Raw genomic sequence first — 13,852 nt, forward strand, 5'->3', positions numbered from 1 at the left:
CATTCAAAATGGCTGCTCTGTTTGGACAGCCAAGAATGCACAACTCAGTTTGTCTCCTTCTTTACTGTTTCCTTTTTAGTCATCAGCCACCAGTGGAGTCTTCCATATAACCCTGGGCAAACAGGACAGATTTTTAGGTTAATTCTCAAGTCCTAACACCACTTGGAAGTATTTAGACTGTCCATGCCATCAAGGTAGTTGACAGGCTGCAGCTCCTTACTCACTATTTTCATTCAGGTTCATCTGTTGTTGTTTTTGTTGTTATGTGCCGTTGAGTCAGACCCGACTCATAGTGACCCCTCCTTGGGTTTTTGAGGCAGTAGCACTATGGAAATAGATTGCCTCATCTTCCTTCTGAGGGTGGATGGTGGGTTTGAACCACGAGCCTTCTGGTTAGCAGTCAAGTGCCTCAGGTTCATCTAGTTGTTGATTAATCCACTTCTGTATCCTTCCTTTCAAAGCTCTGGGCTCCAGGATTATTTTCTGTATGTGTCAATTGGTTTCTCTTTTCTTTGTTGAAGAGGGTCTGTGTAGCTTGTCTGCCTATTCCAGCATCTTACCGGCAGTCACATTTAAATATTTTATCCATCTGGAATTCATTTTTATGTGTGGTTTGAGGCATGGAACTTGTTTCATTCTTCTGCAAATGGATATCCACTTTTGCCAGCATCATTTGTGAAAGAGACTATCTCTTCCCCATTTAATGGATAACCTGTGTCAAAGATCAGCTGACCATATGTAGATCAATGGATCTATCTCTGGGTTCTCAGTTCTGCTCCACTGCTCTGTGTTTCTGCCATTGTACCAATACCAGGCTGTTTTGACAACTGTGGGTTTGTTGTTGGTTTTCAGATCTGGGAGTGTGAGACCTCCTCCTTAGTTCTTCTTCTTCAGTAGTGCTTTGCTAACCTGAGGTCTCTTTCCCTTCCATATAAAATTAGTGATTTGTTTTTCCATATCTTTAAAGAATGTTGATAGAATCTGGGTTGGAATGGCATTGAGTGTATAGATTGCTTTGGGTAGTATTGACATTTTGTCAGTGTCCAGTCTTCCTATACATGAGTGTGGTATATTCTTCCATTTATGTAGATCTTTTATAGTTTCTTAAAGTAGCATCGATACGGTTTTCAATAGCTGATTTTTTTCTCAGGGAAGTTGCCTGATATTTCTGCCAAGGTGTGCTTGGATGGATTCCAACCATCAGCATTTCCATTAGTAGCTGAGCATTTAAACACTTATGCCACCTAGGAGTCCCTAGATATATCTATATAATGTTCAAGGTTTTCATGTGTGTCTGTGCATTTACACACACACACACACACACACACAAAACAACAAGAACAACAAAAACGCACTGCTGTTGAGTCAGACCTGACTCATAGCGACCCCTCCTTGGATTTCTGAGGGGAGCTCAGGTGGTGTACCGTTAAGGCATTTGGATGCTAACCAGAAGGTTGATGGTTTGAACCCACCAGCCATTCTAGGGAAGAAAAATGAGGCAGTGTGCTTCTATAAAGATTTACAGCCTTAGAAACCCAGTGGGGGTCACTATGAGTCAGAATTGACTCGATGGCAGTAAGTTTGGGTTTTTTTGGGGGGGTTGTTTTGGTATGTAATGTGTGTCTTTGTCTGTATTTTATAAATGTATGTTCCTTTATATATATGAAGGCAAAGATAATAATACCAAAAAATAAATGTTTTTTTGTCCCCTCTTTTGAACCCTACTTTACATTTTTCCCACCTCAGATTTCTCTTTTTGTGCTCAGATTCTTGTATTTTTTTCTGTCCTACTTTTTTTCCGTTGTCAGTAAATAACACATGTAACCATCAAGCAACATAAATCAGAAGGTTTCTTTTTATTTAAAACTAAGTCTCTTGCTGTCTTTCAAACAAATGTAAGAACCAAAACACCCTCTTTTCTCCCCACTATGTAATCCAGACCTTTATTTGAGTAGCTCTACAGAAAACAAAGAGATATTTTCCTCAACAGCATAGGTATTGGGTAAAGCTCAAGTCAGCTACTGAAGAGGCTACTTTTTAAATCTCCCCAGAGAGACACGCAATACAGTTCATTGAATTCTAAGAGCTTATTGAAGGGAGAAGGGGCTGTTTGCAGAGCCAGTGAGGAGAGAGAGGAGTGTATTTACAGAGCTGATGAAGCACCTTCCCCTTAAGATGTTTGTCACGAGTGGCCTCGGTTGAATAGAGCAGTCCTACCCGGAGAGCAGTCTGGTTGGCGGGCTCTGAAACTCAAGTAAGAAAATGTGTGTTACTGGACAGAATTTAAGGAAAGCAAACTTTATTAAAGGAAAGTCTTCCAGTATTGTGACCAGTATGTAATCATTTGTACTAATGAATAAACCCCATCAAGTTCTGAAAAATCCACTGCCATTGAGTCGTTTCCAACTCACAGCACCCCTAGAGGACACAGTAGAACTGCCCTATAGGGTTTCCAAGGCTGTAAATCTTTATGGAAGCAGCCTGCCTCATCCTTCTCCCATGGAGTGGCTGTTGGGTTCAAACCACTGACCTGTTGTTTAGCAGCCAAATCCTTTAACCACTGCACCACTAGAGCTCCTTTAAAGCTCTGAATAAAACCAAATCAAGCCCCTCACTGCAGTCAAGTCAGATTAACTCATAGCGACCCCTCCTTGGGTTTCCAAGGCAGTATCACTACAGAAGTAAGTTGCCCAACCTTCCTTCTGAGGAGTGGCTGGTAGGTTTGAACCACCAGCCATCTGGTTAGCAGTCCTAAGCCTCAGGCACTACACCACCAGAGCTCTTAAGGTCTGAATAGTCACATAAAAAATGAGAGAATTGTACCCTGATCCTAAGTTTTGTAGTATTTTTTTTAATGTCATACTTAACAAAAAATATGGAATGACACCACACCATTATAGAATGACACTGGTCCTTACTGATGGTTGTTTTGTTTCTCCCACATTTTCTTCTCTGTGATTATCATATAACCTGACCTTAATATAGGGCTGTAGGAGCTCTGGTAGCATAGTGCCTAAGGCACTTGACTGCTAACCAAATGGCTGGCAGTTCAAACCCACCAGCCACTCCTCAGAAGGAAGGTTGGGCAATCTACTTCCATAGTGATACTGCTTCAAAACCCAAGGAGGGGTCGCTATGGGTTGGGTCCAACTTGATGGCATAAAATAACAACAACAATATAGGGCTGTAGTGTATTTTGCTCCTGTTTGTATTACTGTTTTAACTATTTTCATTGCATCACTCAGGCTCTACCACAGTTCAATCAAGTAGTGTCAATTTGCATTCTGATTTTGTATTTTGAAATTTTCATCAGTTCTTTTATTTATTGTGACTTAAAAGAAGTTTAAACTCTGGTCCTTCTAATGGACCATTCCTCAAGTACAAATGTGATTATGATTGGATGTCATCATTCTCATAATTGTTAATCCAATTTATATTTTATAGCCCACCCTCTCTTTTCTTAATGCATGGGCCATCTACTTCTGTAGTGATACTGCCTCAGAAACTCAAAGGCAGTGGGTATCATTGATTAATCTACAGCTTAAACATTGACCTGGCAGTGAAGCAAACATTATTGTATAGTTGGCTCTTCTTTCCTTTTCCTAGAAATCAATGAAGTTAGATTTTCTACATAATATTTTTTTCTGTGTATTTTCCTTTCTAGCTCAGCAAATTCAGTTTAGTGAGAAATACAAATCAGTTAATACACCAATTTGGTATTTTTTTTTTCCAAAATGATCCTCAAATTGATTATTCCATTAATAAATATCTCTCTTCTCTGTCCAGTTAGTAGACATTCCTCGTCATTTTAGATCTCTCAGTAGTCTTCTAGAATTTCCCACTGTGTTATGTAGCTTAGTGATTGTACACCTTTGAGATTGTCAATCCACTACCATGTACCATAGTATTTACAAGAACAACCACTGGGAGCCTACTCCCAGTGACTTAAACACCCTCTCCATCCACAGTCCACTGACTTCGGTCTAGTTACCTCCTCTCCCTGTGCTTCTGTTTCTTCATCATAAAATGAGAGAATGGTGTGGTTTACTGTCTCATAGGGTGATTGGAAGTGATACAAGTGAAAGAGTCATACTTGGCATAGACAAAGAGCTGTAGGATCTACCACACAGTCACAGGACCTTCCATCCCAATCAAGTACACCATCCTCTCTTAAATATCCTTGTCATTGCCATTAATGACAACAGTAGATGATTTTTTTTTTTTTTTTTTTTTTAGCATTTGTTGCATGTGAGGTGTTACAAGTAAGGACTCTGAGGTCATCTTACTCCCTTCACCTCACAGCCAAGGACTCTAGGGTTTAGAAAGCTCAGTTAACTGGTCCAAGTCTAGAATACACCTCCCAGCTCCAACAGAACCCAACTTCTCTGAACTCAGATGTCAAGCTCCAAATGAGCTCCATGATCTGTCCCCTGAAATAGGCCAAAGTGAAATATAAATGTCGTTAGTTGCCATCCGGTCACCACGCATGACGCCCTTCTCCCGACTGGTCCCTCCTGATACATGACCAAAGTACATGTCCAAATACATATGTCCATGCCCAAATATAAATAGAAGCCTAATAGCGTCCAATGACTTTCCTAAGTCCTTTCCTCCCCCTCAAATCCTGCGATGTTGCCTGTTTCTGCTTAATTAATTGAATTTCACACCCTATTTTCACTTTTATGACCCAGTCACTCTTATAATTCATCTCTTTTTTTCTTTTTTTGTCTGCTACTTGGCAGTTTTCCCATAAACTTTCCTTCTTACAGTCTTTTTTTTTTTTTACATTTGAGTTGTTTGGAGAACGCTTTGTGTGGTTAGTCAGGTGGCTCCTATTACCTGTCCTATTGTTTATTTTTGTTGTTTTTCAATAAGAATATTTATTTAGATGCCATCATAATTTCTTTACCTCTACCACTTTGTGCTTTTTATAAAATTACTGTATTGTTGATTATAGTATTAATAATGGAAATTTTTGTATAGAAAGAAACGTCTGATATTTGTAACCATTAAAGCTTAAATGTTGATATTTAGAGCCGCCTAAAGTGGCGTAGTGCCTAAGGCACTTCACTGCTAACCCAAAGGCTGGCAGTTCAAACCCACCAGCCACTCCTCGGAAGGACGGTTGGGCAATCTAGTTACATAGTGATACTTCCTCAGAAACCCCAGGAGGGGTCACTATGAGTCAGATCTGACCTGACGGCAGTGAAAGGGAAAAAAATAAGGATCTCTAGTGGCACAGTGTTTACAGTGCTTGGCTGCTAACCAAAATGTTAGCAGTTTGAACCCACCAACTGTTCTGAGGGAGAATGATATGACAGTCGGCTTTTGTAAAGATTCCAAAAAAAAACCAAAAAACAAACTCTCTGTGATCAAGTCAGATCCCACACATAGCAGCCCCTCTTTCCCTGGGAAACCATACGGTACAGTTCTACTCTGTCCTCTAGGGTGCTGTGAGTCAGAATTGACCCGAGGACAGTGAGTTTGGTTTGGGCTTTGCTCCTGTAAAGCTCACAGCCTAGACAACCACAATGGGGCAGTTTCACTCTGTCTCATACAGCCCCTCTCAGTCAGATTCACTTGATGGTAGTGGATAGAAGAAAAAATGTACTTAGATGAAAAATGTTCGGTTTATTCATTTTCCCCTTTTGCCCTTGATCGGCTGGCCAGCTTATCACAACCCTTCTAGAAAATGAAATTTTGTTTACCCATGTGTTATTCTTCCAGGAACACAGTTGTGCCTGACCTAAATTTTAAGCACTTTTCACCATAATATGAAGTGCAATGCTGCACTTTAGAATGTACTGAAAAGGAAAAAAAAAAAAAAAGTGTAATTTAATTGCAGACATGGTAACAGTTGTAATTTGGAGGCAAAGCCTGTGATTCAAACCCACCAGGCATGCCACAGGACAAAGATGTAGCAGTCTGCTTCTGTAAAGATGCCAGCCTTGGAAACCTTATAGGACAATTCTACTCTGTCCTGCAGGGTTGCTGTGAGTTGGGATTGACTTAATGGCAACAAGTTTATTTTCTATTTTGAGGGCAAGAAATTGCACAGAGGCATAAACCAGATTCTTTGATTGTGTGTTCAGTGTTTCTTACTTTAAAGCAATTGTTGTGAAATTTAACACATTAGGGTAGCTTCCATCATTTTAAGACACTATTCCTGTTGACCCTACAGCCCTTCTATTTAGAAAGTCTTTCTTAACCGCCTTGGTAGTTTTGATAACGTGAGGGTGCTTGCATTCCTAATTGGTTTTTAGTGTGAGATGAAGTATTGGAAATACATCAGAAAGGAGAAGCCCTGGACTTTCAATTACAAAATCAGTTCTCAGCATTAGAATTTATTTCTCTGGTTCACTTTACAACTTCTTGTCATTTCAATCCAGTTTTCTTCACTTTTAACAATTATTTTCTCAATTTATTTGCTTTCTTTTATGTTTGGCATTTGTCCCTTGGGTGTGAGAGAAGAAGATGGGGTTTGTTCTGCCGTTGTCCACAAAGGCACACTGAGGCGGTCATCAGTGTGGGCTGTGATTAACATAGGAAGTCCCTGACTGACGATGGGGTTTGGTTTAAGTGACTCCATTCTAAGTTGGCTCTGACATAAGTTGAATACCTTTTTTTCCAGTTTTCATTATTTTGCCTTTTATTATAAATATCTTTATAAGTCTTTATAAATATGATCTTCCTTTGTCATTGGGAGTTGGAAACATTACATATAAACATCTGCAAGTGAACATGTAAGAATAATATCAACAAATGACATGCTGCAACATTGTGGGTAGTATATATTACTCACAATAAGATGTGAAAAAAAGTTGTAAGTGTGGTTTACTGTAATTTTAATACAATGAATATAACTTGGGGACTACCTATTATTGGAACTCAGTTCCACTTAGGGCTGTCTTGGTACATGTAAATGGTCATATCTGGTCACTGGCTGTACTCTAAGTATATTCTGACCCAAACCAAAACATACTGCAGTCGATTCTGCCTCATAGCAACACCCATTTGGTTTCTAATGCTGCAAATCTTTGCAGAACCTGACTGTCTCATCTTTCTTCCAAGGAGGAGCTGGTGGAATTGAACCACCAACATTTTGATTAGCAGACAAATGCCATTACACCACCAGAGCACCTATGTTCTGACTCAGAATTCTCCAACATAAACCTACAGTCGAATATTGATAATAGCTAATAACTATCGGAGCAGGGCATGACTAGTAACATTGGGTTGAGATGAATGATGCTATTTTCAGTGTGTACATCAGCTAGACCTTAAAAGTCAAATAATCTTGAGAATGAGTTAAAAATAATGATATATAATTAACTAAAAGGAATCCCAAAAGGAAAAAAAGTGAATTTCAGTTGGGAAATGTTGAAGCTGATTTTGGTAACTGATCTAAAATCTTCAGAAGGAAGGTTGGACAACCTACTTCCGTAGAGATACCCCCTTGGAAACCAAAGGAGGGGTCGCTATGAGTTGTGGTCGACTCAATGGCAGCAAGTTTGTTTCTTTTTTTTTGGGGGGTGGCATATAAAATCTTCCTAAAACAATTCAGACTGATTGAAAAGATACACGTACCATTGGGAAAGCCTTCAGTTTTAACTTTAGTTGAGCAAGAGGGATATAGAATTTTTGTTTTGTTTTGGGAGGAGGACGGTTTACAGGGACAGGAGCAGCCCTGCTCCCATGCTTTTGTTCTAATTATGGAAATCAGAACCCACATCTCCCACAGCCCACCCTACACATCTACCCCTATCTTTTCACCTTGTGTCTTTAATTCAAGAAAAACAAACCCATGCGTAAATTTGTTTGACACCCTTCAATAGAGTTAATGTAACATGACTTGAACACTTTCATTGAACAATGAAGAGCCAACTGTTCAACTTGATTTCTTATTAGAAAAAAAAAATAGTATAATTTTGTTGGATTTTGGCTTTGCACACAGTTGACACTTCAGATGGACTCACTGGAGGTTGGTAAGCAGTATTTTTCGACAGGTGCTCTGTCCTCCCCTACTGCCTCAAGGGCTATTCCCAAAATGGCATGCACATTTCTGTTTTACTGGGTGTCATTGCATAGACTGGTTCCAGTGTGACGGATGACTATGTTTTTATTCTTTCAAACCCCTGTTCTTTTATGTGTGTAATTTCTCCCCTGCCCAGACCTGGTGAACCGTTTCTGTGAGCAGCTCCTCAATTTTTTCCTTTGTCCCTACTTTCCTGTCCTAGCCCCGTCTTCCCCAGGTGTCGACGCCGTCCCCTTGCAGCGCGCAGGCAGCCAGCACGGCCAGCAGAATGCCGCAGCCACCTTCCAGAGAGCCAGCTACGCCGCCGGCCCGGCCTCCAACTACGCAGACCCCTACCGACAGCTGCAGTATTGTCCCTCTGTTGAGTCTCCATACAGCAAATCCGGTCCTGCCCTCCCGCCCGAAGGCACCCTGGCCAGGTCCCCATCCATTGATAGCATCCAGAAAGATCCCAGGTGGGTAAAAGCCTTTTCCTTTCCCCACTGTGATGTCTCGAGAAATGTAACCAGAAATTGTCAGGACACTGTTTTATGTTTAAATTACATTACATCATTATCACTGGCTGACGATTAAAGGGTTAACTTTGTTTGCACTTTATGATCTTCTTTTGATCTGCCATAAAGATATTTAATATGGATCTGTTGTATCTTCTGTGGTTCAATGCCAAATAATAAAGGTGCTCTTTCGATCGAAAGACTGTAGGTATTTGAGACTTAGCTGTTTTTGATAGGATCTAGAGGAGCTGGTCTCATGCAATGGGAACTAAGCAGTTACCATTATATCAGTGCAGTGGCTACATGTGTTTGATTTCAAACTGTTATAGGTTAGGTGTCTTAGGGTCTCAGGGGAGTCATGGTTGGCCTTATGCATGTTTCTACTTTAATGTGAAAGAGCTCACCTTCTAACCTCTGCTAGTAATTGAAAGGGAAGAAAATCCATATTACCTTCATTTCTCTGGCATCGTGCCTAAGGCATTTGACTACTAACCAGAAGGCTGGCAGTTCAAACCCTCCAGCCACTTATTGGAAGGAAGATTGTGCAATCTACTTCCATAGACCTACCACCTCGGAAACCCAAGGAGGGGTCGCTATGGGTTGTGATCGACTTGACAGCAGTAAGTTTGTTGTTGTTGTTGTTTTGTTTTTTGTTTCTCTAGGTCTGAAAGTAAATATTAGGAAACAGTTGTTTAGGGGTTGACAAGAACCTGAACACAATGAGGTCAAGAAAGTGCTATTACTGTGGCGTGTTTGTCTTGTGCTTACGTTTTTAGCAGGGGCACAGGAATGAGTGATGTTCTACCTGTGTGAAGTTGACGTTGACATTGAGTCTCATAGAGTTCATCGATGTTTTATTCATAGCTATTGGATTCATGCTGATAAAGCCCCATAAATCAGGATTCAAACTCATTAGGTTTTGCATTTCCTCTCCAGATCGCTACATACACATACATGCATGTATATACTGAGGCAGAAAGGACAGTTTAAGAAGATGCCTTGGTGATTCTTCCCTGTACATAAGAATCTGATTGTATACACATATATACATAAGAATCAGCTGAAAATATTTATGAGTTACCTGAGTAAACTGTAGGTTAAAATGTCTTATTAAAATGTAGGTTCTGATTCAGTACATCTGGGTGGAAATGCAAATTCTCAGCAGGGGGTTGAACCAGAATGAACCGGTTGGAAGCCCTGTCAGAAATATGCATCTGCATCTGTGAGCACAGTAGACATGTCAGATGGCTGGTATTTCTTTGGACAGGTCGTGTGACTTGACTCCTAGTGGTGTACCTAACATTTATCTCCAGGACTGAGCACCGCTAGCGGCCATCATGGAGGGTGTCCTCTACTGAGTACTGAGGGCTGGCGTCACTTGTTCTACAAAAGGAAACCACTCCCACGAGCATGTAAGCAGGATGGGGTGGTGTCATGATTTTCTTGGTGATAGCTACTTTAGCACAAGTCAGACCTGCTTGAAGGAACCTTATCAACTTCTATTGGTAGATCCTCCTCTGGAAAAGCGAGTCGTAACCAAGGCTCCCTGTTAACAACTGGAGATAAGAAATACCCTTACGTCACCATGCCACACAGCCTGCTAAGCTAGGCTTTCGATCTCAATAGTGGTCTGTACTGTCTGGGCCCTGAAATCTGCCCCACACCCTTACACGTACTCGGCAGGTATGGATTAAATGTCGTTCAGAAAACAGCTCAACGTGCTCTACTTACAAGCACTTCCCTGTGTGCTACTCAAAAAGCATTGAAGTAGAGTAAGAGTAAATGCTTAAGAAATAGCCATTGAAAGAAAAAAAATTATGTGTGTGTGTGTGTATGTGTGTATATATCTACCACCTCTTCAAGTTATGTAAATTCATAACTTATAGTTATTGAGTGCTTGTAAACCAAAAGAAGAAAAGAACCACTAAGAAACATTACAATGCAAAAGGGCATTTCTTTTTTAAAAAATTTAGGTAATAGGAATTAAAGATGTGTGTGTGTGTATATATATATAATCAATTGGTGGTTGCTTGTATTTAACATTGTCTATTTAAATTGAAAATGACCATGCTTTGTCTCAAATGGAAAGGTTTAAATTTTCATATTAGGGGAATTTGGTTTAATAAGAAACTAAATTTATGTTTCTCTAGCTACAGCCTATTTTAGGTTTTTTGTTTTGTTCATTAAATGCATTTCATTAAAGGGCGTCCTGTCCATTTTCTGTTAATATCAATTTCATAGCATTTTTTTCCTCTTTCAGTATATTGTCACGGCACCTACCCTCTTGAGTTATGGATTGTTGTCATTGTTGTTGTGAGGTGCCATCGCATCAGCTCTGACACATAGTGACCCTATGTACAACTGAATGAGTAATGGATTAGGTCACTTAAAGTTACTGAGAGCCTCCTATAAACCAAAACAAGAGATGTACCACTAAGAAATGTTACAACAAAAGAGGAACTTCGATTTAGTTCATATAAAAATTCTAGCACTAATTTACCTGCAAATCAGTGTGATAAGAATTACAAGTTCATAGTATTTTTCAGGAATACTGTTGTTGTTGTTATGTGCCGTCGAGTTGCATCCGACTCATAGAGACCCTTCCTTGGGTTTCTGAGGCAGTATCACTATGGAAGTAGATTGCCCAACCTTCCTTCTGAGGAGTGGCTGGTGGGTTTGAACCACCAGCCTTCTGGTTAGAGGTCAAGTGCCTAAGCCACTATGCTACCAGAGGTCCTAGGCAGTGGCTTAAGTAGAATGGTTTTGAGTAGCCAGATTTCAATTGCAATAGTCATGTACCATCTGGGCCCTGAAATCCGCCCCACACTCTTGACTGTTCTTGGCAAGTATGGATAAAACGTTCCATAAAATGGAGGATGGCAGAGGGTTTTGTTTGGTTGCACATAGGGATGCTATGAGTCAGAATGATCTGGACAGCACCTCACAACAACAGCCTTAAGTGTACGTTTATCTGTACAAAATCATATGGCTGCTCTGAACTAAGATATTAAAAGCAAAACAAACAACCATGGCCATCTTAAACTCAGATTTTTTGAACAAACAAATAAATAAATAAATAGAAGCAGCTCTAGAAGTGGTGGTTCTGTACATGAGGAACAGACAACCTGGCATCGTGTACCCTGGGTGGAGCGTACAAAACACACCAGTATCTTTCCTGGAGGGTTTTGTCGAATAAACACACCAAAATGTTCACAGTTTATTGAGAGAGATACCAAACCTAACGTTTAATGCTAATGTCTAATGGTTAAGACGATATTTTAACATTTTCCTCATAATAATAAATGTTTGTTCTTCAGTCTTATTGTTGTTGTTGTTGTTATGTGCCGTCGAGTCGGCCCCGACTCATAGCGACCCCTCCTTGGGTTTCCGAGGCAGTATCACTACGGAAGTAGGATTGCCCAACCTTCCTTCCGAGGAGTGGCTGGTGGGTTTGAACCGCCAGCCGTCTGGTTAGCAGGCAAGTGTCTTAGCCACTATGCTACCAGAGCTTAGATATTTAACGTCTAGGAGTCAAAATTCTTTATTTTGGCATTATGGTTCATAATTTTACATTTCTTTTAAGCTTTGATACATACCTATAATTAAGAGGGTTTGAAAGTTTTGTCACTAATGACTAGACTATGTCATTAAATACCTCTGCACTGTTACATGTATATGCTCATGGCCCTATGTTTTTCAAAACACTGTAGTTATCTCTCCTACATAACCTGTCTTTGTTAGAGAGAACAGATATCATCTTATAGTTAGTTCCTAAAATATGGGGAGAATTGGACTACCTAAATTATTTATTAAAGATCCCAAGACTGATAGTTAGATCAGAATCCATACTTTTTGGACATCACGTTACAGATTGGCATGTTGTTGTTGTTGTTAGTGCCGTCGAGTCAGACCTGACTCATAACAACCCCTCCTTGGGTTTCCGAGGCAATATCACTAGGGAAGTAGATTGCCCAACCTTCCTTCCCGGGAATAGCTAGTGGGTTTGAACCTCCAGCCTTCTGGTTAGCAATCAAGTGCCTTAGGCACTACAGATTGGCATAAACGTTTTAATTTCTTTACCAAAAATAAGAAATTGAAAAGAATATATTTAAATTTTTATTTTATTTATTTATGGAGGATTGTTAAAAGTACTGGTTCTCTGTGTATAGGATTTGGGAAGAAAGAAAATTATACTTATTTGCAAAATCTTGTTAAGTAGACCTAGTTTTCTGGATGATTGCTTATTGGATATGTGTTCTTTTAATTGATTTTTTTCCTTTCTTTTCTAATGTCTACTGTATTTGTCTTATTGATCACAAGGACCTTTTCTCCATTAAAGTGTTTTTAATATTTTCCCATAATTAGTTTTTGAGCAAATGGTACATATTCAGTTAAGAATCTGAAATCCTGTTTAACTACTCTAAGCCATAGGTGGTGGTCACTTTTGTGTGCCATCGAGTCAATTCTGATTCACAGTGGCCCTCTAGGACAGAGTAGATCTGCTCCATAAAGATTGCTAGATTGTAATCTTTATGGGACAGAGCCCTGGTGGCACAACCATTCAGTACTCAGCTGCTGACGAAAAGGTTGGCGGTTCGAAACCACCAGTGACCCATGGGATTAAAGACCTGGTGATCTGCTCCCATAAAGATTACAGCTTGGAAATGCTGTGGGGCAGTTATGCTCTGTCCTGCAGGGTTGCTATAAGTTGGAATCGACTTGACACCACACAACAACAACAACTATGGGAGTGGGTCACCAAGTCTTCTCTCTTCCACAGCAGCTGGTGGGTTTGAACCACTGACCTGGTTAGCAGCCAAGAACTTAACAGTTGGCTTTGGCTTTTTCTCATTGATCCTTGACTCAATCATATGGGTCATGGAAAAAATTGGCTCTTTGCACTTTTCCAGTGTCTTTGCTTCAAACTGCCCCCATAGTGTACTCCAGCAAAGATAGCATACAAAGCTTTTATCCAAACAGATGGTAAAATCCAATTTATGCTTTTAAAGTCAACAATCACTAGGAAAATGGGTTTTATACACTATATATAAAATTCATTTTAGAAACACATTTGCTAAAGTTGTTTTTTATGTTTAAATTATATATTATCTTCCATAAAATGTGAATCTCTTCAGAATTTTTGACATAGATAATTTTGTGGTGCTGCCCCAAAAATTGAGTTCTGTATACAGTTGAATTTTAGCATATGAGTCATATATAAATCTTGAAATTAAGTTACATAATAGAAGTGTCAGTTATGGCAGGAGTAATAAGGCATGTCATTCTTAATTCCCAAAACTTGATTGGTGAAATAAAGAGAAAT

At 39.8% G+C, this 13,852-nt stretch overlaps 1 protein-coding gene across 1 annotated transcript in view; it reads left to right on the plus strand.

Moving 5' to 3' along the window:
* CTNND2 (catenin delta 2) overlaps positions 1 to 13,852 on the plus strand; it is a 1,230,080-nt gene that overhangs the window by 626,548 nt on the left and 589,680 nt on the right. The window contains exon 10 of the mRNA XM_042782401.1: positions 8,238 to 8,490. Coding sequence (XP_042638335.1) covers positions 8,238 to 8,490 — 253 coding nt within the window. The remainder of the gene's footprint in view (positions 1 to 8,237; positions 8,491 to 13,852) is intronic.

This window comes from Orycteropus afer, unplaced genomic scaffold (genome assembly GCF_000298275.1).
Source record: "Orycteropus afer afer isolate SDZICR_OR568_19922 unplaced genomic scaffold, OryAfe1.0 scaffold00303, whole genome shotgun sequence".
NCBI classification, from domain to species: Eukaryota; Metazoa; Chordata; class Mammalia; order Tubulidentata; family Orycteropodidae; genus Orycteropus; species Orycteropus afer.